Source organism: Colletotrichum fructicola, assembly GCF_000319635.2.
Source record: "Colletotrichum fructicola Nara gc5 chromosome Unknown KSG_Nara_v1_contig07, whole genome shotgun sequence".
Classification (NCBI taxonomy): Eukaryota; Fungi; Ascomycota; class Sordariomycetes; order Glomerellales; family Glomerellaceae; genus Colletotrichum; species Colletotrichum fructicola.
This window is the reverse complement of record NW_027094057.1, coordinates 2,354,053-2,378,868: the sequence shown is the minus strand read 5'-3', so window position 1 is coordinate 2,378,868 and position 24,816 is coordinate 2,354,053. Positions and strand designations below refer to the sequence as shown.

General features: G+C 51.1%; 8 protein-coding genes across 8 annotated transcripts; 6 read left to right on the top strand and 2 right to left on the bottom strand.

Annotated features, from left to right (window-relative positions):
* Positions 1 to 628: 628 nt before the first annotated feature.
* Positions 629 to 1,597, top strand: CGGC5_v012378 (putative methyltransferase; the record flags this gene model as incomplete). The annotated part of the gene is made up of 1 exon (XM_032029734.1): positions 629 to 1,597. The coding sequence occupies one exon, from the start codon at positions 629 to 631 to the stop codon at positions 1,595 to 1,597; it is 969 nt and encodes a 322-aa protein (XP_031890377.1).
* Positions 1,598 to 3,414: 1,817 nt separating this feature from the next.
* Positions 3,415 to 4,470, bottom strand: CGGC5_v012377 (uncharacterized protein; the record flags this gene model as incomplete). The annotated part of the gene is made up of 2 exons (XM_032029736.2): positions 3,415 to 4,137; positions 4,264 to 4,470. 2 exons carry the CDS (start codon positions 4,468 to 4,470, stop codon positions 3,415 to 3,417), a joined length of 930 nt encoding a protein of 309 aa, XP_031890379.2.
* Positions 4,471 to 4,947: 477 nt separating this feature from the next.
* atB-0 (Efflux pump atB) lies at positions 4,948 to 6,544 on the bottom strand (the record flags this gene model as incomplete). The annotated part of the gene is made up of 5 exons (XM_066152687.1): positions 4,948 to 5,114; positions 5,184 to 5,253; positions 5,316 to 5,352; positions 5,411 to 6,424; positions 6,486 to 6,544. 5 exons carry the CDS (start codon positions 6,542 to 6,544, stop codon positions 4,948 to 4,950), a joined length of 1,347 nt encoding a protein of 448 aa, XP_066008027.1.
* Positions 6,545 to 7,194: 650 nt separating this feature from the next.
* ACS1 (1-aminocyclopropane-1-carboxylate synthase) lies at positions 7,195 to 8,872 on the top strand (the record flags this gene model as incomplete). Its single annotated transcript, XM_066152686.1, has 6 exons — positions 7,195 to 7,349; positions 7,402 to 7,468; positions 7,523 to 7,935; positions 8,003 to 8,308; positions 8,360 to 8,524; positions 8,593 to 8,872. 6 exons carry the CDS (start codon positions 7,195 to 7,197, stop codon positions 8,870 to 8,872), a joined length of 1,386 nt encoding a protein of 461 aa, XP_066008028.1.
* Positions 8,873 to 9,804: 932 nt separating this feature from the next.
* Positions 9,805 to 11,600, top strand: CGGC5_v012374 (Cutinase transcription factor 1 alpha; the record flags this gene model as incomplete). The annotated part of the gene is made up of 7 exons (XM_032029738.2): positions 9,805 to 10,202; positions 10,254 to 10,320; positions 10,368 to 10,554; positions 10,610 to 10,793; positions 10,849 to 11,007; positions 11,055 to 11,295; positions 11,352 to 11,600. The coding sequence occupies 7 exons, from the start codon at positions 9,805 to 9,807 to the stop codon at positions 11,598 to 11,600; spliced, it is 1,485 nt and encodes a 494-aa protein (XP_031890381.2).
* Positions 11,601 to 15,100: 3,500 nt separating this feature from the next.
* On the top strand, positions 15,101 to 16,397 carry CGGC5_v012373 (uncharacterized protein; the record flags this gene model as incomplete). Its single annotated transcript, XM_032029740.1, has 2 exons — positions 15,101 to 15,503; positions 15,571 to 16,397. The coding sequence occupies 2 exons, from the start codon at positions 15,101 to 15,103 to the stop codon at positions 16,395 to 16,397; spliced, it is 1,230 nt and encodes a 409-aa protein (XP_031890383.1).
* Positions 16,398 to 18,751: 2,354 nt separating this feature from the next.
* kojT-1 (putative efflux pump kojT) lies at positions 18,752 to 20,641 on the top strand (the record flags this gene model as incomplete). The annotated part of the gene is made up of 1 exon (XM_032029741.1): positions 18,752 to 20,641. The coding sequence occupies one exon, from the start codon at positions 18,752 to 18,754 to the stop codon at positions 20,639 to 20,641; it is 1,890 nt and encodes a 629-aa protein (XP_031890382.1).
* An 860-nt stretch (positions 20,642 to 21,501) lies between these two features.
* Positions 21,502 to 22,852, top strand: CGGC5_v012371 (uncharacterized protein; the record flags this gene model as incomplete). The annotated part of the gene is made up of 2 exons (XM_032029743.1): positions 21,502 to 22,313; positions 22,414 to 22,852. 2 exons carry the CDS (start codon positions 21,502 to 21,504, stop codon positions 22,850 to 22,852), a joined length of 1,251 nt encoding a protein of 416 aa, XP_031890374.1.
* Between the last annotated feature and the right edge of the window lie 1,964 nt (positions 22,853 to 24,816).

The following is a 24,816-nucleotide window of genomic DNA, read 5'->3' as shown; positions in this document are numbered from 1 at the left end:
TCCCGAAGCTCAGTCAGGGGTCAAAAAAGCCGACGGATTTCGGATTTTAAGCGAAATTTCCGGTTAGAAGCCCGTCTAGTCAGTCCACTAAGTGACAATAGACTTGTGAAGGAGAGATCAAATGGCAATGAAAAAGTTTCGTTCACTTTTTGACGAAAGATCCTTCGCTCGCGTGTTATGGAAAATCTCCAGCGTGAGAATGTAAGCCCATGATTAAACGATGCAGGGGATTCAGCCCGACAAGGGAGCCGGGCGGGATCCGGGTGGCCGGCAGCGCATCGGCGGGGGCTGTGGTCCCAACTCGCACTCTTGGCCTGAATCGGGATTAGCGGAAACGCCACAGGAGCAGCTCTGATTCGCTACGGTTAGCTTGGTCATCCTTCTTTGGAAGGCCATTGGTGGGCCCATGTTGGTCGTCTCTTGCCAATGATCATGGCAGACGCAGTGACCTCCCTTTCATCTGAGTTGACTTCAGCAGAAGCACATGGCAGTCGTTGGGATATAAAGACTGGCCGACGACATCCCAAATCATCAGAACTCCCTAAAACACATCAGAACCAAAAGAAATCATAATCAGACTTCTCTCAAGACCTTCATTCCCATAATACGACTAATACACCAACTCACAATGGCTGAAACCCTTATCACGCCCGCTCCAACCTCTGTGCCCCGGGAGAACACCTTCCGCAAATACACCGCAGAGCAAGGCAAGGTCTACGCAAAGGGACGCCCGGTCTATGACAACTGTCTCTACGATATCATCATCGACCACCACAAATCCACCGGTGGCAAGCTCGACATCTTGCTTGACATCGGTACTGGCCCCGGCACCGTTGCCCGGGGCCTTGGCCCGCGCTTCAAACAGGTCATCGGTCTTGACCCCGCTGCGGGCATGATTGCCGCCGCCCGGTCTTTTGGCGGCGTCTCTGGCAACTCAGAACCCATCCGTTTCGACGTATCTACCGCCGAAGAACTTGGCTCGAACCTGTCTCCAGCGGTCGCGGACAGCAGCGTCGATCTTGTCACGGCTGCAACTGCTGCTCACTGGTTCGACATGCCCGGCTTCTGGGCCGCTGCAGCCCGTGTTCTGAAGCCCGGTGGCACCGTCGCCATTTGGAGTGGCAGTTCCATGTACATCCATCCTTCGGTGCCAAACCATGAGCACATCCAGGGTGTCCTAAACGAGTTCCGAAACCAGCACTTGGTGCCTTACATGATTCAAGGAAACCACATTGGCGAGACACTGTATGAGAATCTGCCTCTGCCATGGACCGTGGAGAATCCGATACGCGAGTTCGATCAGAGCACATTCTATCGCAAGGAATGGAACAAAGATGGGATAGTTGACAAGGACGGGGAGTTCTTCCATCAACTGACTTGGAACATGGATGATGTGGAAAATATGATGATCACGGTGAGCCCTGTTACGCGTTGGCGTGAAGCCCACCCAGAGCTGGTTGGCACGGACCGAGACGTGGTCAAGATGCTGCGGAAGCAGATTGAGACATTACTGCATGAGGCCGGTATTGAGAAGGGCAAGGAGACGATTACAACGGGATGGTCCGGAGCCCTGCTGATGGTGAAGAAGACGAATTAAATTATTGCACAGGCTAATTGTCTCTTTGAAATTTGAGAGGATCGCAATTGATAGATCACAATGAGAATTCTACCTTTGACATAACGGAGAATCATAATATTTGAGCTACCGAGTCAAACTGTTGTACTGACATGTGTCATCGGTCCATGTGACCTGTAGGATTTCTTTTGATCAGAAAGAAACAATTGATCATAACCCGCAGAAACCAGTAGCGGTCTTCGTTGTGAAAAGAGTGTTTGTCAACCGCCAACTGAGGTTTCGGGTCAGTGCTGAGACAGACAGATCCTCATAGTAGAACCTGGACACCTCAACAGACTTTGCCTTTCCCTACCAGCTCTTTGTTCGTCTACGTAATGGTCTCTTGTATTCAGATCTCTTCCCCCTTCCGACTCTTAAGTATCAACATTCCAGGACGTAAATCCCTCGCATCTACTTGACTCTCGCACTAAACAGGAGTACTCACCAAGCCCTGTACGCTCCCGCGACTCTCTAACTCCTCGTTAGAGACGCCGCTCATTGTTTTTCTCTATCAACTCCAAGACATTGCTTTTAAAAGTCATTTCTCATTCTCTTTTCAAACAAAGAAGATAACGCTGGAATTCAGCATTATGGAGCCGCACAAAATCGACTGGGTGGGTGTCTTTCTTTTCTCTTACTGGAACCACAAGCGGAAACGACCTGAAGAGGCCAAAGTTGTCGACGGGTTTATACTGGAGTTCTTCAAGAAAAGTCGGCCGCCGATGTTGCTGGGCGCCAACTTTGAATCGGTCTCTTGGGGCGAAGCTCTGCTCGATCTTATGTGCCAGTTGAACGCCCAGTTCGGTAAGTATTCGCGTGAAGTACCACGGTTCCGATGGATATTCTGATCAAAGCCTACAGGATGTGCACCCTTTGTTTCACATGGAAACCGACACTCCCCTTAGCTGACAATAGACTTTTGCTCTTCTCTTCCTGGCAAGAGCCGACCTTTTGTGAATTGGGTAGGCGTTGAAGCTTGCATCCAGATTCTGGACGACGGTGGTGACATCTCTCAAGCGATGGAGCAACTTCTTGAGCACATGGCGTCTGTTTATGAGCTCCAAGGCATCAACACTCCTAACCTCACTGTATCAGAATATTGGCCCGGCAATATGCACCTTGTAGCTTTCGAGCGAAGACATGACGTCCAGCCTTGGGGTGTCCCTGTTTCCTCTCCCGTAGAGGGTCCACGCCGGCTGTCGTGGCTTGTCCATGACACGGAGGTGATCTGCAGCACACTGGAAGGGCCAGTTATTCGCCGAATTCCAATCGATTTCGAACTTTCGGTTCACTCAAGTGGTGCAGTGCAGTTGGACATGTATCATCGAGTCCCAAGCAGCGTCTGCCTCCTCGGTCTTTTCAAGCTACTCCACACGATCATGCTTCGATGGGCAATGGACACGGGAGTGCCAAGACGTGATCTTTCGACTCTGGTAGGAAGGCTCATTAGCGAGCAAGAACGATGGTCCCATGGGCTGGTCACATCTGGAGGACATTTGATTGTAATGGAGGCGTGGTGGAGGGCTCTTCAAGACTTCAGTCTGGATAGAGTCAGACTCTTGGACACTGGTGTCACGCAAAAGCTCAGTTCAGGTTAGGCTCGTATAGAAGGGATACCTACATACTTGTTGTCGGTTAAATTTCAATTGGCATTGTCATTTTAATTTTGAGATATTCGTTTACTGAGGCCATCGCAGGAAAATGTTCATTGAATGACTGCTTACTCGGCCAGACCAGTAGTCTCAACTTTGATGTCATCACGCGTATGGTATAAAATGCTCCTCCCTAATTTCTGAAGTTCACTCTGAATCTTCGTCCACCTCACAGAGATATGACAGTTTCTTCTGCTTCTTTGAAATCTTGCTGTACATATCAATAGTCGGCGCGTCCCTCTTCGCATGTAGTGTTGAAGGCAAGAAAAGATTCTTGGTGTTAAAAGAAGCAAGCGGTTTCGGGGCAAGTGTCTCTTCCCCTAGATCTTGGAGCGCCTTCAAGGCATGCCACAGTGCTCTAGACATAGCGATCTGCTGGCCCGCAGCAAGATTAAGTGCATTCCGTCCACCTTGCATGTATGGTCTGATGCTGCGCACTCGGCCTGAGACTCGTACCTCGCGAGCCCAACGGAGCATGCCTGTGAAGTAGTATCGCGCTTCGTTGACGGCGTTGCGGTCCAAGTCTCCGTTCCCGGTTGAGATGAGATGAGCAACGCCGAGGCTGTTGTCGAACACGATCCTAAAGGGCCAAGTTGATAGGATCTGATACGTATTGTCCTCAGGCCTCTTCTGCAGAGGAACAGCCCAGGGTAAGGGAAGATTGTAGGTGGCTTGAAAGTTGACAAGGTGGGGGTTTCGAGACCAAGCTTCTGCCATCGTCATTTTCAATCCGGGTTGGACCGAGGATCGACCATAGGCGCGGCTCTCGAGGTATCCCAGAACCCACGAGGATTTAGGCTCTGGCGCCATCTCGAAGCTTTCCATGTCCCAATCTGTGTCATTGAAGTCCATCCAATTCACGAAAGGTCTCTGCCTCGGCGACGGTGAGTGTTCGAGCCAAACGTATTTTCCTGCCTCCGATGGTTCGGAACCGAGACCTAATGAGTTAGTGAGTCACGGTAAACTTTCTCAACGCTACTTGCCTCTGTCATAAACCGTAGCCCGCATGAGGTGCCACAAAAGATGGTCCCAAGATCTCGGATGATCGATGGTGTTAATTGGAAGTCGCTCTCGGCTGATAAAATCAGACACGAAGTCGTTGTAGGTGCCGGGCTCATACGATTCATCTTCGTCTCTAGCGCAGACATCCCAGAAGAACCAGCAGAAAGCCTCCTTCCAGTCGACGTCGTCAGCGTCGGTCATGTTGGTTGGTGGGCGTGTCTGTTCGTTGAGTGGTTGCTAAAGAAGGCTCGCGTTGATCTTGGGAGGAATTCGGTCAACTTAAGTACACATTTGTGTTGGACGAAATCATGAGAGAAATTATTAGAAGCAACTTAGAAAAGTTGTTGACAAAGTAAACCATAGGTAACATTAAAGCAGTAAGCAGAGGTTCTAAGGGCACGGTAATGACGACAACGAGTTTAGATGTACGTATAATACATTCCACCCAGAGGCTTTCACCCTCAGTTGTTGTCAGTGAGGCTTTCGAGATGGTATCAAAGCAGATATTTGCTCATATTTGAGGAGATTGTCGATTCACAAGGAGCTTTGGCGACATGTGACAGCCTGCAGTTCAACATAGCGACAAAGCAACTATACAAGATCGGCTGAATGAGCTCCTTCAAGAAAATTGATCGCCGCAACTTTCAATCAGTGTCAAATCTCTAATTCGGGTATCTTCTACTTGGTGCGAACAGCAAATCTGCTTCTTCCCCTGAGTTTCTTGCCGTATTTGAAGAACAGCCATGGAAAGGGCATCATGGCGACAGTCAAGAAAGCAAGAAGACTGGTTGCCCACTCGTATCCCAGTTTCTCATACATCTGAACGCCAAAAAGTGGGAATGCGGCTATTTTCAAGAGAATTTAGCACTTGTACTTGATTCAGATTTGATATGCGCAACTGACTGTTTACGTACCTGCGATTGTGCATCTTGTGAGGCCGTTTGAGGCCATCGCAGACGCGGCATACTGCTTGTAGGCATCAACCTGTCACAAATGTTCAGTAAATCTATTAAAACCAGTGCAGTTTTGAGAAATCGTCCACTTACGAGAAAGGTGAAAATTCCAGTAAATTCGAGAACAGTCCTGCAAAGACCAAAATCTCAGTGGAAACTTCATGAAATCTGATTATCGGAGCACAAACCCGCAACCAAATACGGATGACCCGATAATTGGCACTATCCAGTGTAAACTTGGCCGTGCCGTCCATCCATACCAGAAAAGACCGACTGGTATGAGTAACGCGCCAACCATCGCTGGAGGTAGTCGGAACTCTGGCTCGCTTGTCCCATGGCTTTCCAGCAAGGAAGCTCTGATTTTGGACCATATTTGAGTCGTGGTGGCCGCCAAGCACATTCCAATGATGATGCCCGAGAATGTCAACCCGCCTTGCCAGAGATTCAAGTCGTATTGGTTGCGGAATACCATAGGGAAGGCGAGGAAGAATAGGTACAAAATTCCGAGCAGGATGGCTGAGAATATGTTCAAGCAGAGACACATCGGCTCAAAGACAAGAAACTGGCAGGGGCGGACGATTGATGTTGCTACAGCTCTTGTTTTCGAAGCTGGCAGGGAATGTTCAGCCGGTACATGATAACGGTCGTCTCCAGTCTCTTTCCGGAGTCTTTGCGCCTTTGCTCGTAACAAGACCGAATGGTAAGTTTCCGGAGCAAAGAAGAAAATCATTACCAGGATAACTGCAGCCCATATGATCATTATGTAGTACGTCCATCTGAAGTTGAGGTAGTAGTTGATGAAACCTCCAAGAAGGGGGCCGGTGCAAGGACCTGCAAAGGGAGCCAGAGATACAAGAGCCATTGGCGTCTGGATCTTGTGAGGAGGGAACATGTCACCGCAGCTTCCTCCCGCAACTGAGAGAAACGTTCCGCCGAAGAAGCCGCTGAAGAATCGTGTAATGACAATCGTCTCGATGTTTCTGGCGACGGCTGACGGGATTGTCGATATGATGAACAGGAGCCATGTCGTAAGGTAGATTGGTCTTCTTCCGTAAGATTCGCTCAAAGGGCTGATGACTGCCGGCCCGAGACCGATCCCCAATACGAAAGAAGAGAGGCCCAGGGTTGCTACCAAGGATGGCACGCCAAATTCGGGGTTCATCTGGGTGTAGGTGGCCGTGTAAATCGAGCTGGTGCAGGTACTTGAGTGTGATGTCAGCAGCGAGAAACTCTGATTTTATTCAAATGTGCCGATGTGCTTACACGCAGACTGTTCCCAAGCAGACGATGATGACGACAAGCCATTTGCGAGATAGGGGCATGCTGTGCGGACACCAGGGGTCGCTTTCATCGTCGAAAGACACCACGAAAGAACTCGAGTCGGTTCTCCTGGCTGGTTCCGGGTCAAGTTCTGATGTCTTTGGTAACTTCGAGGTATTTAGATTGTGTGGTTGCGTAGGAAGCTTTTCGCCCCCTTCATTGCCCTCAAGCCCCATACTTCCGTAGCTGTAACTGAGTTGAAGGCATCTGAGACTCCGTTGTGGTGAAAGTTATGTTTCAATTCCACAGAACGTCTGGCACCAATCAACCCTGACACAATCATCCAAGTAGAAAGGTTATTCGACAAGAACAGAAGAAAACGCCGATGCAGGGCGATTCTTACTGTTCAAAGACTGGCAACTAGGTGACACTAGTCCTGGGGGATGTACGTCACAGAGTCTCCACTTATTGAGAGCCCGAGGTGACTTGGCGTGATGCCGGAGTCCCTAGGTCTTGCTTGCCATTAACTAGGTCGATAGTCGCCGAGGTCGGATCAACTCTGAATCGCGAGCTCTCCTGGCTATTGAAATACTTCCGAATAATTTTCATTGAAGCGCGCCGACTTATTTAGCAGCCGTCTCTGCGCTCATTCAACGAAGACTCGGTTGGTTTCAAGCACCTCGTACTTCCTTTTCGCAGAGACCGAAGAAGCATGGACCGTGTCACCCAAGACGATCGCGTCCAGTGGGCAATCTCACAGCGCCATGTATCCCAAAGAGGCGCTTACAACTTCGCTCATCGCGACATATGGGGACCGCGGGAGAAGTCTATGGCCAACCCATGGTCACCGAGTAATCCCGATGGAACGTGGGTAGCATCTCAAGGCGCCATGGTCTAGTCCAGTTAATAACGGGTGTAGAGTCATTTTGCGCCTAGCTGAGAACAGCCTCATGCACCAGGAAGTTGCACAGTTCATCAAGGAAACCGTGAAAATCACTTGATGGTTTCTGTTCAGAAATCAAACTGACCATCGAGAGCAGATCAATGTGCTTCCCTTGGATCATTTGACTTACAGCACAGGACCACGGGGATCTTTGCGCCTCCGTCGCGTTCTTGCCACATTCATGAATAAGGAATTTCATCCTCGAGATTCAGTCACGGCCAATGATCTCTTTATAACGCCTGGGTTGGCCAGTGGCTTAGATGCAGTGGCATGGTCAGTTTGCGACGAAGGCGAGGGCATACTTGTTCCGCAACCGTTCTACAACGGCTTCAGCTTTGATCTTCTGAATCGAAGCAACACACGAGTCATCGGCGTCTCTTATCAGGGCATGGAAGGGTACTCAAACCTTGAGGATATTTTCCGACCTGAAGTGAACAGATTGGCTCTTGAAGCGGCTCTGAACAAGGCTCGTGGGGAAGGTGTGAACGTCCGCGCATTGCTAATCTCAAAGTAAGTTGCCCACTTCTGGAGGGAATCAGTGGCGATACAGATCATGGCTTATCCTTTTTTCATCAAGCCCACATAATCCTCTGGGTAGATGCTATCCTCCAGAAACACTACGGGAGTTCGCTTCTTTCTGTGGTAGAAATCGGCTACACTTCATTTCTGACGAGATCTACGCCAAATCTGTCTTCCCGAATCCAGCAATCTCAGGTCAAGCTTCATTTGTTTCTGTCCTTTCACTCGACCTTCACAATGTCATCGATGCAAACTTACTGCACGTCCTATACGGCGCAAGGAAAGACTTTTGCGCCAATGGCCTACGTCTGGGCATGGTGTACACGAAGAATGAGGCTATGCTAGGGGCGATGTCGAGCATTAGGTTGGTTCACTCGTCTGCGATTGACCCACGATTCTAACACGACGTTGCTAGTATGTTTTCTTGGTCACCTCATGTTCTTCAAGACGTCTGGGCGTCTATGATGAATGATCAAATGTGGATGAAATCCTTCATGGAAAAGAAGACAGACCTCATGGTGGAAAACTACCGTGTGGCCACCTCCTTCTTTCGGGAGCACAACGTCAGCTACTTCGAAATGTAGGCAAATTTTCCAACAATTTATCGAATGAAAGTCCTGACAGTCGTGTATGCTAACATTTGTTTAGGAACGCTGGGCTCTTCATCTGGGTTGATCTTCGCCACCTGTTCAACCCATTGACTTTAGACGGAAACCTTAGAATTCGGTCTGAAAGTTGCATAGCTCATCAGCAGCGTGAGCTTGAAATAACAGATCTATGCGCGAGACACGGGATCATGATTGCACCAGGCAGCGTTTACATGCCAGAGGAATTTGGCTGGTTTAGAGTGACCTTCAGCCTGGGAAAGGAAGCACTAGAAGAAGGGTTGAAGCGGTTCGCCAGAGCTATTGCCGAGATGAGAATCTAAACCAAAGATAGACATTAGCCTCAGAGCATAAAAAAAAGTATTTTGTATCTTTTCACCGAGTGATGGGACTTACTCATTTGAGATCGGCGGGCTGTCACGTGGTGTGTTCTCAAGAGGCCTCGGCTTCTTACGGCGCACTTACTCCACACCTAAGCTCTCTACGGCCTCTTAACAAGTCGCCGGCTTACTTTCACTCCTGGAGCTGCAAAATACCTCGCCTTCTTGCGTCTTGATGAGGCAACAATGGTCGACGATTCCCGCAAAACACCAGACAACCCAGCCCCAGCGAGTCCGAGTCGACCCGTTGTCAATCGCGTCAGAGTCGCCTGCAAGGCCTGTAACGCTAGACGGGTTAAGTGCGATGCCGATCAAGGACAACCATGCTGGCAATGCCGTACGCGACAAATACCTTGTGAACTTATTGAGTCCAAAAGGGGCAAGTAAGTTTTGATTGCTGAGTGTCGCGTTAGTTTGTCTTACGATGAATCAGATATGTTCGTAAGAGACGAGTTCGTCTATCCGCTCAGGTAGCCAGCGAGACTTTATCGCCCCATGTCGAACAACGGCTTGCTCCATCTGATACAGAAGAGACATTTGATCATGTGCATGGCGTTGAGGAAACCTCACATGCATCATCTCATCAGGAGACACCACAAGGTGTCGACCAAGTCCTTTCGCCATTTGATTCTCGCGATGCACAAGGAATCCGGACTTCAATACCACAACGACTTCAACCAAACTCAGATGCGAATCACTCTGTGGATAAGTCTAGTCTATCCTACATTGTCGAAGTCGTTCACCGACCCAAAGATGGCTCAACAGAGCCCCTGAGAGTACACTACCCCATTCCTGTATCGATTGTAGATCAATCAACGGCCAACTTTGGCCCTAAGACACCAGAGGATCCGACCTCTTTGCAAGAAGCTCTTGTTATGCCACCTCCTGAAGTGGCAGATCAACTAGTCCGCGTCTTCTTCGATACTACACACGTGGCCTTCCCTGTCTTTGACCGGCAAAGGTTCACGCGGTTGTACCTCCAAGGCCAGGCTTCTCCGCTTGTATTGCAGACGATTTTCCTTCTGGGTTTTATGGTTGGCAGCGATGACCTCATTCAAGCAGGAGGCTTCAATGACAGAGCCACCGCTAGAAAGACATATTATCTCCGCGCTAAGGCATTGTACGACGCCGATTACGACGCCGACCGAATGAATGTTGTGGCTTGCTTGCTTTTGATCGGCTTTTGGTGGGCTGGTTACGACGAGCAGAAGGATCACTGTCATTGGGTTGGCTGTGCGACGACCTTGGCGCAGTCTATGGGCATGCATCGCTCGTAAGACACCCGCTCCTACTTTTGCATCAATCTCTGCTGACTTCATACTAGGATGTCACAGTCCACGTTCAGCCCTCATACAAAGTCTCTCAGGAAGAGAATCTGGTGGGCGATCTACGTAAGTATATGATTGCCCACATGGTCCTTCCGTGCTAACAAACTCAGACCCGTGAGCGGCATCTCTCTGCAGCGTTCGGCCGGCCATGTCGTATCCGTGACGAAGATTGCGACGTTGAGCCCCTAGATGAGGATGACTTCCACTTTGATCTGGATTACGACCAAAGACTTATTCCCGATCAACAAGAATTTCACGTATCCTATGTTCTTGAAATGACGAGGTTGGCAGCAATGCGTGAGTGGGCCACACTGTCATACACAGCTGTATTCATGCTGACGCCTAAATGTAGTTGGCGACGTACTCATTTCGGAGTTTAGTCCTCGCCGTCCCATGACAGAGCAGTTCGAGACGCAAACTCTCAAAGAGAAACTGTCTGGATGGGAACGCAAGCTACCGGAGAACCTTCGGGTGTCGCCCCTGGACGGCAATCTCGGTGCCCCTTTTTGGGCCAGCATGCTGCATTTTAACTATCAGTGAGTGAACCCCCACAATAGATATTTACGCGTAATTTGCTTATGCAATACCCAGATACTGCCAAATACTTCTGTTTCGCCCGAAGTCCATTGAGATAGTCTCCCAGGAAGAGAAGGAACGGGACTCACGAGCACGCATGGCAGCAGACGCCATCACTCGCAATGCAGAAGACCAACTTTCTGCAGACACCATTAGATATGCACAAATCCATCTGTAAGCACTTCGATTCCTCGATGAGAGCCATGCTCACCCGGCTACAGAGTACCGGCTTTGTTCGGCGCCCTGTCCATGCATACCATCGAAATCTGCCGCAAGGACTCGATTCGCCGGCAGCTGGCGGAGAATAAATCACGCCAATGTCTCTTGGCGTTGGGCGAATTATCAAAGTCCTGGCCAGTAAGGATTTGGATCTCGAAATCGTTTGTCAGTTTGATGACGAGATTGACTGGCCAAGGCTCAGCCCCTTCTGGCGGTGCTATTGTCAGAGTTTCCTCAAGCATTGTGAGTACCCTCTCAACAAACGCACCAGTACTAGCAATTAATTACATGATGCGCAGCACCCTACGAGCCCAGTTGGTCAGTCTCTTCACCAGAGTGTCAATGGCAACCAGTCTACCTCTGGTGGTGGAGGTGGACACCAGGACACAACTGCAACGCTCAACGACGGCTCGCAAACCCGGGACTTCGACCCTTATGACATCACTCAAGCGAATCCCCATCTATTTTACGACAGCTTTTGGGCCTCATATCTAGACAATGCCTTTGATGTGGACTTACTCATCCATCCTAATTCGGGTCTTTTTTGAGCTGCAGGACTTCAGGTTTCATTGGTTCTCGTCTGCACGATAAGATTATTGGATTATTTTGCTACTATTCACGCATAATACCGGACTTTTGAATGAAACACATGGCCTCCGTATCTTGTGTCAACTTTGTTGTCCCCGGTTCAATATGCGCCACACTGTACTTCGCGAAACCGTGCTGGAATCCACTCACAACACTGAGTTGGTCGATTCAAAATATCACGTCAACCCTCCAGACATATACGGAGGTGGGCTGTAGTCCGAATCATCAGTAGACGACAATCGTCTCTTCCGCCTCGAGGTACTCTCATATTCGGCCGGCGATTCCAAACTTTAGGTAGGTCTTTGGGAAGCCTGCCGTTGCGGTTGCCTTCTTTTCAATCCGTTTCCCTCACTGTTAAATGATTCCGAGGAGTATGAAGAGCTGGAAGCCCTCACAGGTGCAAACCTCCTGGTCTCTTGCGGAGGGGCTCGTCGTATGTCCTTGGCAGGTCGACTGGTTGTCCTTGGTGCGTTGATTGGTTGAAATCCAGAGACCTCTGTAGATCCCTGTATATCGATACCTTCAGCTGGCGTGTCTTTCACATTCTTTTGCGTTCCCGTGCCCGTTCGGATTTTTTTAAGGGGTGATGCCGTTGCAGCCTTCTCCGGATGCTGTGATATAAACCGTTCCAGCTTATCGTCAAATGCCGGTCCTTCACCTGCTGGTGACTGAGATCGCATCGGTCGTTTTCCTTTTGCTTTATCAGATAACTCCGTCGTAGGCAGCGGTTCACTTGGATGTGCAACAGTCGATGATGATTGGGTACGTGGCGGTTGAGTTGATGGCAGTGGCTGGCTCTGCGGAGATCGGTGTGGTGACAACTTAATCAAATGCTTTTGAGTCTGTGGTGGAGAGTACATAGGTCTTTTCTCTTCTGCTTTTGCTGGCAGCTTCGTGTCAGGTCGTGTTGGGTGACCCGTGGGAGATTGAAATGTGTCCGACCGAGTCAACGCCTTTCGCATCTCAACAGGATGATTAAATGCAGCAAGGGCGTGCCACAGCGCATGGTTTACCGCCATTGTGTCATCAGCAACCTCCTTTTTGTCGAGCAGTGACTTGAGAGAGAGGTAAAGTCTCGCCCCTGGGCTGCCATTTCGCATTGCCAGCGCCCAATGTAGCAGGTATGTGTAAAACAGCTTGCACCAGTTGAGGGTGCAGCGGTTGATGGCAATCTCGGTGTCGGTCACCAGAGCAGCGTATCCTTGCTTTGTTGCGAAAGTGAAGTCAAAGTCAATGTGGGTTGTCCCAGACACTCGCTCTTTGAATTCTCGAAAGAAGTCGTCAATGCCGTCCGTTTCGTCATGTTCCAATACGAATTCAGCCATTAAGGGCACCCTCCATGGCCCCTCGAGGCTTTGGCTGTTCTCAAAGTCGACGAGATACGGGTTGCCATACCAGGCATCGTCGGTCGTCGTATACAGGCGCGACTCCAGCGGCCCATAGGCGACAGTCTCCAGATGGTTCAAAATACTGCGGCCAATTTCTCCAGGATTTGTAAAGAGCCGTTCGAGGCTGATCCAGTCAACAAATGGCTTTACAGACGCGTTGGACGTTCTCGGACTATTGATCCATTTGTACTCGTTGTCGGGATTCCACGAAACATTTGACCATGTGATAAGCTTATCAGCGAACAAACAGGTGAGAGAAGGGCTGCAGAGTCCATTACCAGTCAGGGGTCGCAAGAATCGCAGGAGAAAATGTAAGACGTAGTCCCATGAACTCGGCAGAGCGGCCATATTCGAAGACTTGTAATTTGCGCGCAGTGCTCGTCGGATCTCTGCGTTGATAGCCTTCATGTCTTCCTCACAGCGACATATCTCCATGTCCCAGTAGAAGAAGAGGAATGCTTCCTTCCAGTTGGTCCTCTGTGGACCAAATGCATCTCCATACTCTCGGTGATCTGAAACTTGGGTTGTTGGTGCACAAGGCGGGCTATGAGTCGGACTGCTTGCTCCGAGTGACGCACTACAGGACATGTCTATCTCCTTCTATGAAAATTATATCAGCAAGTCTTACGACAGTCACAGTGGTTGCTGTTCTTTTCATACCGATGGCACTCAAGGTTCTCAACTTTCCTGGCAGACCAGATTGACTTCCTAGGCGACGCCACGGCGTCCAGTTTCGAGATGTTTCGATAGACACGTTGCTTTGACTTCTCCACAGTTTGACAGGACAAGGTATTTGTAAAATAATCATGATCCTATGGATTGATCAGCTTTAAATCTTAGGACTGTACTGTTTGATAGGGGTCCTCTGTTTGCTATTTCCGGGTGTCTTAAACAAAGAGCTGAATGGGCTGCACTTGACCGTGCCTACCCGTCGAAACCACACAATTCCTGCTGAGCCGTGCAAACAGGTAAGAGCATTGACATAAAACACGCCATTTCGCACCGTGGGTCGCACAAGAGTTAAATTTACACCAAACTTCCTTTGAGATGTTAAAGTTAAACGTCTGAAAACATCTAGAGTCATCCACGGCCGTCATACTGTGTGACACCAATTGCCTTTGTTCACTCAGGCGGAATAATTAACTGCTTTCCAGGAGTATAGAATGATGAAAGATTCAGCAACATGTTTGCCCCTACTTTGCATGTTTGCCATGCAATAGCAGTACATCTATTGTTGAATCTTTGAGAACTTTGCTCCACAGGTAGATATATCTAGCTATCTAGTTAGATGCTGACGATAGCAGGGATAAGAAGAGTTACACATGTCATAATAACAATAGGGACAACAATAAAGACAATTACAGGGATGACAATAGGCATGATTTAAATAAGAAAGAGCACAAAGGCTGACGTAGTACGCTGCTCCCTTAGCTAGAAACATCTCAACTACCTTATACACCAGAACTCCCACACTAAAGAGCTTTCTCAGATAATCTTTAATTAGAAGTTACAATTATGAAGACTAAGATATAGGTAGTATAACTCACACAGACGGAAGAAATTTGCTTCAAAAGAGTGGAACTTATAAAAGGTTGGCACTGTGTTGTTATATAGTACCTTACGTCACACATATCCTGCTTTGAGTAGCATTGACAACCCTTCTCATTCCCAGGCTTCATATCATTAAGAATTCATCTCGAAATCTCCATCAGCATGAGTACATTGGCTCTGTGCGTTTTTGTCGGCGTGGTATGTGTCTTAGTTGGAGATGCAGATCCCTTGTCTGCCGTGGACCATGTACGGCGTTGAAAGACAATTGAGACTTGCAACTTAGGATGGACCATCCTCGAACGAATACGACAGTCCAAGAAGTTTTGAGAAGGAAGATTCCATCTGCACAGAACCTTCTCAACGACTAGAGAACCCAAGCACGTGGGCTCCAAATTGCGTATATCTTTGCTCCTGGTTTTCCATGATCATACATCGCAAGAGATCAGAGGGCATTACTCCATTTGCATTGCATGAATTCACACCTCGAGAAGAACAACAGACACTCCATCCACGACCCGACTATGCACGACTCACGCTTCGCGCCGGAGCAGTCCAAACCACCGCAGAGCCTAGCTCTCAAGGCCTTGTTTATCACCACTCTCGTCGCTCTTCTCATCGCTATATTACTGATGTATTTCATTGATCATTTAAGCCGGCGGGAATTCTGGGTTCGCCGTCGGTTGGAAAGGTTTTGCGACTCGGAGTGCGAGCACTGGGGCAACAAACTCCCCCTCGGTCGAAGCGATGCCTTCTCTTTCCTCTTCCACGACTTTCTTACCATGTCAACAGAGTCAAAGAAGAGATTGTTGTATATCCTTCGGGCTGCCGAGCTGGAGAAGGAGGGCTTTCATGGTGGCATGTTCCCTGACGAGTGGCTAGAGTTCCTCCCTTGGCGCGTTGTGCAGGCTTTACATCCTGCTGTCTGTAAGTTGAAGCCCTATCACAGCACCGTGGTGCGTTGGTCTGACCGACTGAATGCTGATTCATAAAGCCATGAGCTTGTCGGACCTACCTGCGAACAACAGTGGTGACCAAGGCCCAGAGGTCATCTACGGCAGCAAGGCATGGTTCCAAGCCCCGCATGATGGCCGTATCCTGCCAAAGATCGTGCATCACCCAGACATTGTCACAATCACAGAGGGTTCACGTAACTCACGACGGCTAGAGAAAGACGCTTGCCTCGACAACATACTCACCGCACTAATGGAGCCCCTCATCCGGGACATGAGAGCGGCTCATCGAGTCACGCCCACAGAGGACTTGACCTTCTCCTGGGAATTCATGTTCGCCATTCGATGGGCCTGGACCGACAACCCCTACCTCGTGGACTTCCAAACCCGTCACGAGGTGCCCATCTGGGGTGTGCCTGTGCCGCAACGCCTGTTGGCCGCCGGCACGGACACGGGTACGGGTCCACGTCGGCGGGTTTTCAAACCCCACTTCGGCTTTGTGGGGTTCTGGGCGGGCGCTTTCCAGATCGCCGTGGATTCCGCGGCGAGAGCGGCGCGAGTCGAGTTGGACGAGGGCTTGGACATGCCGGCGCCGAAGGATTTGGAGAAGGTAATCAACGGGTTTCGGATGCTGCACACGGCTCTCCTCTCCAATTTCGCGGGCGCGTTTGATGAAAACCGCGATGCGGCTTTCTCTCTGGAGGAGGTTGTGCAGCAGGCCTTTCACGACGTTGTGACGAGTGAATATACCCATGAAATGGACCGAGAGGTCGAGGAGCACTGGAGGGCACTCGCGAAGTGGCGGCCTTCGGGTTTTGGGTCTCCAAGTTTGCGGGTTCGATATCTTACTGACAGAGATGATTTGTGATTGTCGGAGTGGGGTCCGTAGCAAGCATAGATAGCAAGACGTTCAGAGCCTGAAGTTGGTTCTCTTTCTGTTCGGAATGATTATTGAACGACGCTCGCCATAAAATTATCGTGCCCCATCGCAATACGGCGCTTATCGGCCTGCCGTTGGTGATCGACCAGGGGGCCAAGGGAGGTCAAGCTCCGAACATCGACCCTTGGCATAACGGGTCCGTGGCGATCTCTTCGGCCAACGTCCATGGCTATCGCGATTCGCGAATCGCAGATGCAGGAAAGCACTGCACTGGTCGACTGGGAAGAAATTTTCACCGCCCCTCGTGACTGCGAACAATCGTCGTCGGCGTTATCACGGCGGCATTCGCCTTTATTTTTTCGACGCCACGGATTGCCTCTTTCTGCCTCCCCGTGGGATGCGCAAGCGGTAAGGACGTGTGATTGGTCGTGGAGACGGATTAGGAAGGGGGCACGTGGGGTTCTCCAGGTGCAGAGGAGGAAACGAATGAGTGGATGTGTGGTGGTACGTCATTACATAATCCTTCACCTCGAGGTTGAGAAATTCAGGGCTTTGAGTGCGCTTCATTGGTCGTCTTCATGCGTATCTGATCTTGCGGCTGGCGCAATCTCGAGATTAAACAGAGGGGCGAGTTACGTTGGATTGAACGAAAGACGGCTGCATCGTACGAGACCTCCACAGCGGTGGGATACCGATGGGTAAACGCCGATGAAGAAAGCACCCTTTGTGGCCGGAGACTCCTGTGCGGCGTTCACGTGAGGATCTTACAGATGGAGGCTCCGAAGAAGTGGGGAGGGGGGCGGTAGACTTCATGAGCTGGTGGTGCTGTGCGTTCTTCGTTTCATCGACAGTCGGGCCGTCAAGGGAGGATTCGGATGGCCAACCTGTTGGTGATGCGGCTGGATGGGCTTGGCTTTCCAGGTTCTGGTTCTAGATGGGACGAGAGGGGGGCGTTGGATGGAGGGCTGCGGCTGCGGCTGCGGGAGTGGCTGGCTGTTGATCGACCTCGATGTCCTGGCACACCCTGAGCAATTGTTTCTTGCAGATTAATGCTTGTGCACATGATTGCTGAGTCAGAATAATTTCACAAGAGGAAATCCCATCTCACGCCCTGTCGGGATTTTAGCTACCGTCAAACAGAGACTCTTGTTGTTGCGGGGAGAAGTTGGGGATGGGATGGAGAGCGAAGGATAGGTAGGTACTCACTCACTACGCAGTACAGTAGGTCGGACTCCCCGGACGAAAGACGTCATAGTCAGAGCCGTTCGCGCTCCGCATGCCGCCTTGCCCTGTTCGGCAGTCCGACTGACTGGATGATGAAAAAGAATATGGAGACTGCAGGACCTTTTGGTGTTTGTAACCTAGCGGGCTGGCCAGGCCAGGCAGTGGGAGGTGGGAATAAGCAAGACAAAAGGTTTACGGCCATGGCTCGTCATCGGCCTCGTTGCACGACGACCCGCTTCCCTGTCGCGACCAATGGCATGCGCCGGAAGCGGTGCCAGGCACGGCGGACTGCTAAGCCGCCACTAGGTAGAGCCGCCTCCCTACGCCCTCCTGGAAACAAGCTTTGCAGGCCGCTTTGCCAAGCTGGCTGCCGCTCTGCCGCAACTTGGCAAAGCCGCGACAGGGCGAGAGACACCACCACAAACATCACCCAGGTCACACACATTTTATATCCGGCCAACGCTTTTTTGCGGCTGTCAACGTCAACGATGGAATGACAGCAACGCAGAGGCAGCGCGATCACGCACTAGAGCAGCGCGTGTGTCTCATCCTCCGCAATCGCTCTGACCCTCCTCCGGACTTGCTCCTCGCATCCACCGCCTGTGGACCACGCTGTCCCGATTTTATTCCCAGACAAATGGGCGGCCAGTCGAACGTTCGGGCAAAGACGAACGGCACTAGTTGCTTTACCTCAACCCGCGCTGCATCTCAAAGTGGGACGTGCTGCGCTAGAGGTTGCCTGTTTCGCGCCACCGTCCTCTGCCGGTGATGTCACGGGTGGGTGTCTGCGCTCTGGGGGACTGGGGACTGGGGGAGATGGCTCGACCGCCTGGAGAATGCGGCCAGCCGCGCAGCCTCCTCTTCGGCCTCCGTCCGAAGATCTGGTCCTGCGGATTGAGCCTTACGTATGGACGGTTAGGCCTTATATGTCCTCGGTCTCCCAAGGTTGGCCTACCTGGCGTCTCCGAAAGTCAGTTGTACTACTATATTACATGTGGAAACCATCGTGGTCGGAGGAGTTTTAATTTTCCTTCTTTCTTCACCCCTCGATCGCCTTGAAAATAGGAGACTTTACCGAAGCAATTGATATTCTCATCCGCGCATGATAACAGCCCAACATGTCTAACGCACGCTTCGTCGACGAGCCGCCTCAGGTTATCAACCAGGCGGACCTCGACCTAGCCAACGAGAAGCTCGAGTCCCGCGATGAGAGCTCCGCGAACGGCAATACTTCCAGCGAAGATGCCGTCAAGAAGGAAGTCGACAACACCCCCGGCGCCACCCACGGCGAGCATCCGTCCAACGGCAATGGCGCCAAGCTCGAGAGACTCGGCACCAACGACAAGTACGAAATCACCGAGGACGACTGCTACGACGAGCTCGGCTACTCGTTCCCCAAGTGGAAGAAGTGGACCATCCTGACCGTCATCTTCTGGGTTCAGGTGTCCATGAACTTCAACACCTCGCTCTACTCCAACGCCATCCCGGGTATCCAGGAGGAATTCGGCGTCAGCGCTCAGGCCGCCCGCTGCGGTGCCATGATCTTCTTGGTTTTGTACGCCTTCGGTTGCGAACTGTGGGCGCCGTGGTCTGAGGAATTCGGTCGCTGGCCGGTCCTCCAGCTCTCCCTCTTGTTCGTCAACATCTGGCAGATTCCGGTCGCTCTGGCCCCGAACTTTGCTACCATCATGGTCGGTCGTGCGCTCGGCGGTCTCTCGTCCGCTGGTGGCTCCGTCACCCTGGGCATGATTGCCGACTTGTTCGAGTCCGATAAGCAGCAGTACGCCGTCGCCTATGTAGTGTTCTCTTCCGTCTTCGGCTCCGTCCTCGGCCCCATCGTCGGCGGTTTCACGGAAGAGTATCTCAACTGGAGATGGTCCATCTGGGTCCAGCTCATCTTCGGCGTCGCCATTCAGCTGGTTCACGCCGTCTTCGTCCCCGAGACCCGCAGCACCATCCTCATGAACCGCATCGCCAAGAAGCGCAGGGCCGCCGGCCACCCCAACATCTGGGGCCCCGACGAGCTTGTCCCCTTCGCCGACCGCTTCTCCATGAAGGAAGTCATCTCCACCTGGGTCCGCCCCTTCAAGATGTTTGCCACCGAACCAATCGTCCTGGTTCTGTCACTCCTCTCCGGCTTCTCTGACGCCCTGATCTTCATGTTCATCCAATCTTTCGCCCTGGTCTACAAGCAGTGGAACTTCACCACCGTCGATATTGGCCTTTCTTTCATCCCCATCGGCATTGGCTACGTTATTGCCTGGCTGGCCTTCATCCCCGCCATCAAGCGGAACATCAAGGAACGTAAGGCCAAGCCCCAAGATGACCGCGCTCAGTATGAGTCTCGCTTATGGTTCCTTTTATACACCGCACCGTGTCTTCCCATCGGCCTGATCGGTTTTGCATGGACTATCCAGGGTCCTCCCATTCACTGGATCGGCTCCATGGTTTTCGCTGCCATTGTGGGTATCGCTAATTACGCCATCTACATGGCCACCATCGACTACATGATATGCGCCTACGGACCCTACTCCGCCTCAGCCACTGGAGGAAATGGATTTGCTAGAGACTTCCTGGCTGGAGTTTTAACGCTCGCAGCCTCTCCTTTCATGACTCAAATTGGTACAGCGAGCGGGAAGAATCTTGAATACGCCTGCACGATCCTCTTCTGCATCGCTTTTGTGCTGGTCATCGCCGTCTTCGTCATCTATTGGAAAGGACCCACGCTGCGTGCCCGGTCGCCCTTCGCCATGAAGCTTGCCGACGCCAAGGATGATGCCGGTGGTCGTCGCCTGAGTCACGTCGAGGGTGGTGCAGACACCAGCACTGCAAACGCCGGTGACGATACTCCCGACCGTCCCCCGTACGTCCGCCAGAGGAGCCAGAACTCGAGATTCTTCGGCGAGAGCAGAGTCACCCCCCGCGGCACTCCCAGAGGTACTCCCTCCGCAAGCAGAGCCAACAGCCGTGCCAACAGTCGCGCCAACAGTCCCTCCAGGCGCAAGTAATGGGTTCATAAGAGAGCACTTCTCCATCGTTCGTCGGTTGAGAGCATAGATGCGTGGCGTTGATTTCATGACCTGATACCCCTTGGCAGTTGCCTATGATCTAGATCTAGTCTATTAGTCGTAATAATGAACGTTGTACCAACGAATGATTACATCTCACCACCGTGATGAACTATATTGTGTCGTCCGCAGACAATTCGAGAGGTTGAGCAGTAAATATCGTCGTTCTAGTCGTCTTCGTCCTTGTCGTCGTCCTTGTCGTCGTCCTTGTCCGTGTCATCCTTGTCCTCGAGGCTGTCGTCATTGTTGTTGTTGTCCTTTGTTTTCGTCTCTCGCCGTTGTCTCGCGTCATTGCCCATCATCCTTTCTCATCGTCGTCTTCCGTCGTTGTCTTCCGTCGTTGTCTTCCGTCGTTGTCTTCCATCGCCATCGCCTCGTCACGCGTTGGATGGATGTAGGTATCGGGATAGGCGTGGTTGTCTTTGGCTCGCATGGCCTTGAGGGTGTCGATGATTTTGAGGAACAGTAACATTGCCCAGATTCGGAAGAGCAAGAGCTCCTTCACATTACTACCTTACTCTGAGGAAGGCATTGCTCGAGGGTCCTGCCTTGTACGGCAAGCGTCTGCAACATTTTCTCATTTGCTCCTCCCCTTACCTCCCTACCTCCCTTAAGCCGCCCGAAACAGATAATCCCTCGCCTCCACAATTGCCGACTTGACATCCCTCTCTTCACCTTTCGACTATCCGCATACTTTGCAGACATCACTCCTGTCGATCACCACGTCAAAGTTACCCCCAAACGATTAGAACAGTATGGCGACAGGGCAACTATCTGTCCTTCCACCAGAGATTCGAGCCATGGTCTGGAATTTTTCGCTTCCTGATGATGTGCCTGAGGTCTGCATCTTCCAGAAGCCGTCGATATTTGCCACGTCGGTATTTTCTACCTTAGTGGTTGATACTGCTTTTCCGGCCTTGGTACATGTGTGTCGCGAAACCCGTTACTTCGTCTTCAACACCAAAATCAGTGGTATCTCGTTTCGTTACTCCGACCTCGCTGGCTGCGACACGCCCTATCGAGCCTTCCGAAATGAGCTTGATACGTTGCTCAACGCACATGGTTCTGGTGTCAACCACATTCCAACTGATGTCGACTCCACGGTAGAGACGATGGTTTCAGCTCACAATGTCGATGATATAGACGCCATGAGAGAGGTGTCAGAGCTGTCTTACATAGTTAGCAGCTTTCCAGATTTGGAGCATCTGGCAGTGCGAGTACCGGCAAGGCGCATGCACATTCTCCAAATCTTTATACGGGAAATATTGCACCACTTCTTGCCTCGACTGAAGACTGTTACGTTCGTCACTGTGCAAGCCACTAGTAATGTTCAAGTCACTGGTACTGTTCAAGCCACTGGTACTGTTCAAGCCACTGGTACTGTGCAAGCCACTGGTGCTGGTGGTCCACTGCTACTCCCAGACTTCCAGCCGCCCGAGGGCAGGTGCAAACTGCATCGATTCTCTACGAAAGAGATGGAGCACCTTGCAATCAAGACACGTCAAGATGACATCCAGAACATGGATGATTTGATTGCCAGCGTAATATTGGGCTCTATGAAACTTCGAGCGTTCGTCGATGACACCAAAGCAAAGTACAAATCGTCACTAGCGTAAGTCACAAGCATCTTACTCGGACCCTGGGCGCACTGCACTCACTCTAGTTTTTACCATTTCCCTCGTTTCAGTCGCTGACCCTTGGAACACGTTCAGCAAAAAGATAGAAATCGAAAAAAACATGGACTCTACGAACGGAGACAAAATCTTCCAGGATATCCTAGAACGGGCCATCGACTTCCAAGCGCATACCTTCATCGAGTACCAAAACGGCTTATGGAACCGAGCCACGGCACGTTCATCTGAACAGATTACTCATATTTCCTGTTTATTGCTCGACCACCACCATATCTACCCCGAAGCTTTTGTCTACAGAGACGGCGCGTACGTTGCGAAGCGGGAAATCCCAGTCTTGTGCGCAGCGGAAGGGCAAATAAGATTCGAGAAACTGCATCAGGAATTCGTTAAACTGGGACTTATCCAAGAAGATGCACAAGTGGACGACGAAGATGAGGGGGACGATGGGGATGACGAATATGACGACGGTGACAACGATGCTTTGAAGACGACGAAGCCTGAAGACGACGAAGCCTAGAGACGCAGACGAAGCAGGAAGCAAGCAACGTTGATTGGAACCCAATCAAGACAGCTGAAATACCGGACGTGCTAAGCTTGTGTTCCGCGGAGATGGCCTTTGGGAATGGGGTTTGTCGAACAGATTAGTGAACATAGGTAGTTGCGATCACGGAGTTAAGGTATGACATTGCATTAACGGCGGTGTAATGGAAATACCAGCTAGCTGAACCTTCGCGAGTAACTCCTGGGACGTTGCAGTGATTGGCGTGTTCCTTGTTCTGATGCCAGGTTATCCTTTCCAGAGCTATGTCCTGTGCTTTACACTGGTCGTCAATTGGATGGTGTTCCAGTCAAGTATGTGAAACGGCTTTTGACAGGTCTTGGCCTTCCTAGCTGCACGCAATTACGTCCCAAGTTTGTACGTGAAATAGTATATGTCTGTGAATGCCACTCAGACATCTACATTCTAGACGAGCATAGAGCTTAGAAGATTGGAGATAGAGACGACGATAGAGGCCACTAGACCCAGCAAAGAAGGAGATGTCTAACTAACAGCTGTCGGTCTAGACTTCAGCCGCCAGCCTCAACTTGGAGGGTAGTGGATAATTGTTTAAAACCCCCTTATATTATCTGCTCATGTATACACTTGTATCGCAAGTCTATTGCGTTGTCGTACTCCTGTCGTCGCTGCGCAGCCTCTATGCCCTCAAGAGTATACCTTGCTGCGTGTCTTAAGATTGCCTCTTTCGGTTGCTGAGAGCAAGCGTGTCTTAGACTTTGCCTAACGGTATTACCGTTGTAAATCTCTGGGCGGGCATGATCTCCTCTCTTTAGAGTTGCGCCGTCTCAGGCATTGAACAAGTCGCAACGTGCTCATTGCGTGCGTGGGTTGTGGGTAAAACGGCCCTGCATTAGTGCTGTCCAAGATGCGACCTCGGAGCGGTGATCGAAATCGAGACAGACACCTTCATCTCAAGTCATGATATATCCCAGGACCATGGAAAGGGGTTTCCCGTTGTTCGCGAGAGGTCCGGATGATCGGGCATCGTCCGGCGTACCAGCCTATCGGTAGCACTCCATCTGTGGGAGGTGTAAGCGACAGACTTTGAAGTCGCATTCAGCAAATTTTGCAGTTCGTTCGTCGTCGACGAAGCTGACGCGAAACATCCCCGTTTAACCTGAGGTAGGCAGCGTAGCATCCATTTGTAAGCTATGGCTGCAGCAGCAGTGCAGTGCTGCAGTGGCCCGCGGCCGCAAGTTCGTTAGCGAAATCGGCGACTGACTCGGTGGGAGATGACAGTGGGGAGGGGCTAAGTGATTTTTAGAGTTACACGCCGTTAGGTCCTTTTGTTCCCCTTCTGCACAATCTGCTGTCGCTGGGCAATATAAGCTCATTGAGAGTTCGCGCGGTTCATCATCTCCTAGGATGAGGATGAGGCAAGAAGATGAGGCCGAGGTGCAGAGACCAACTTTGACGGTACACGGGCCTGGGATGGGCACTTATATAAATTGGTCGGCGGATTCGGCGCAGCATCGGCGGGATGCCACCGCCCAAGAGTGCGCGCCCTACTCCGTCAGGGACGAGGATACGGATAATACGAGAAGATTCGGCCTAATTTGCGGGCAGCAGGTCGGGGAGACGGACCCCACTCCCCGGACGCTTTGCCCGAACGGATTAGAGTTGGGCATTTAGACTTCACCCCTAAAACACAAGACCAGCATCAGGTTGCGTCGGGGGGCGCACTGCATCCCTTGGGGTATAAACCGCGTATGCGCCCATCCGCGCACTCGGACGGACATCTGAAAATCTCCGTCTCGAGAAGAGCCTGTTTGCCCAATTTGCGAGAAGGGCCAGACAGCAAGAGAGAGAGAAGAGAGAGTGAGAGAGAGCGAGAAAGGAGAAAAGAGAGAAGCGACCAAGTTGGACGAAAAGGGAAAGGAAAGCGACGACGACAAGACAAAGGAAGAGAAAGAGGTGGGCGA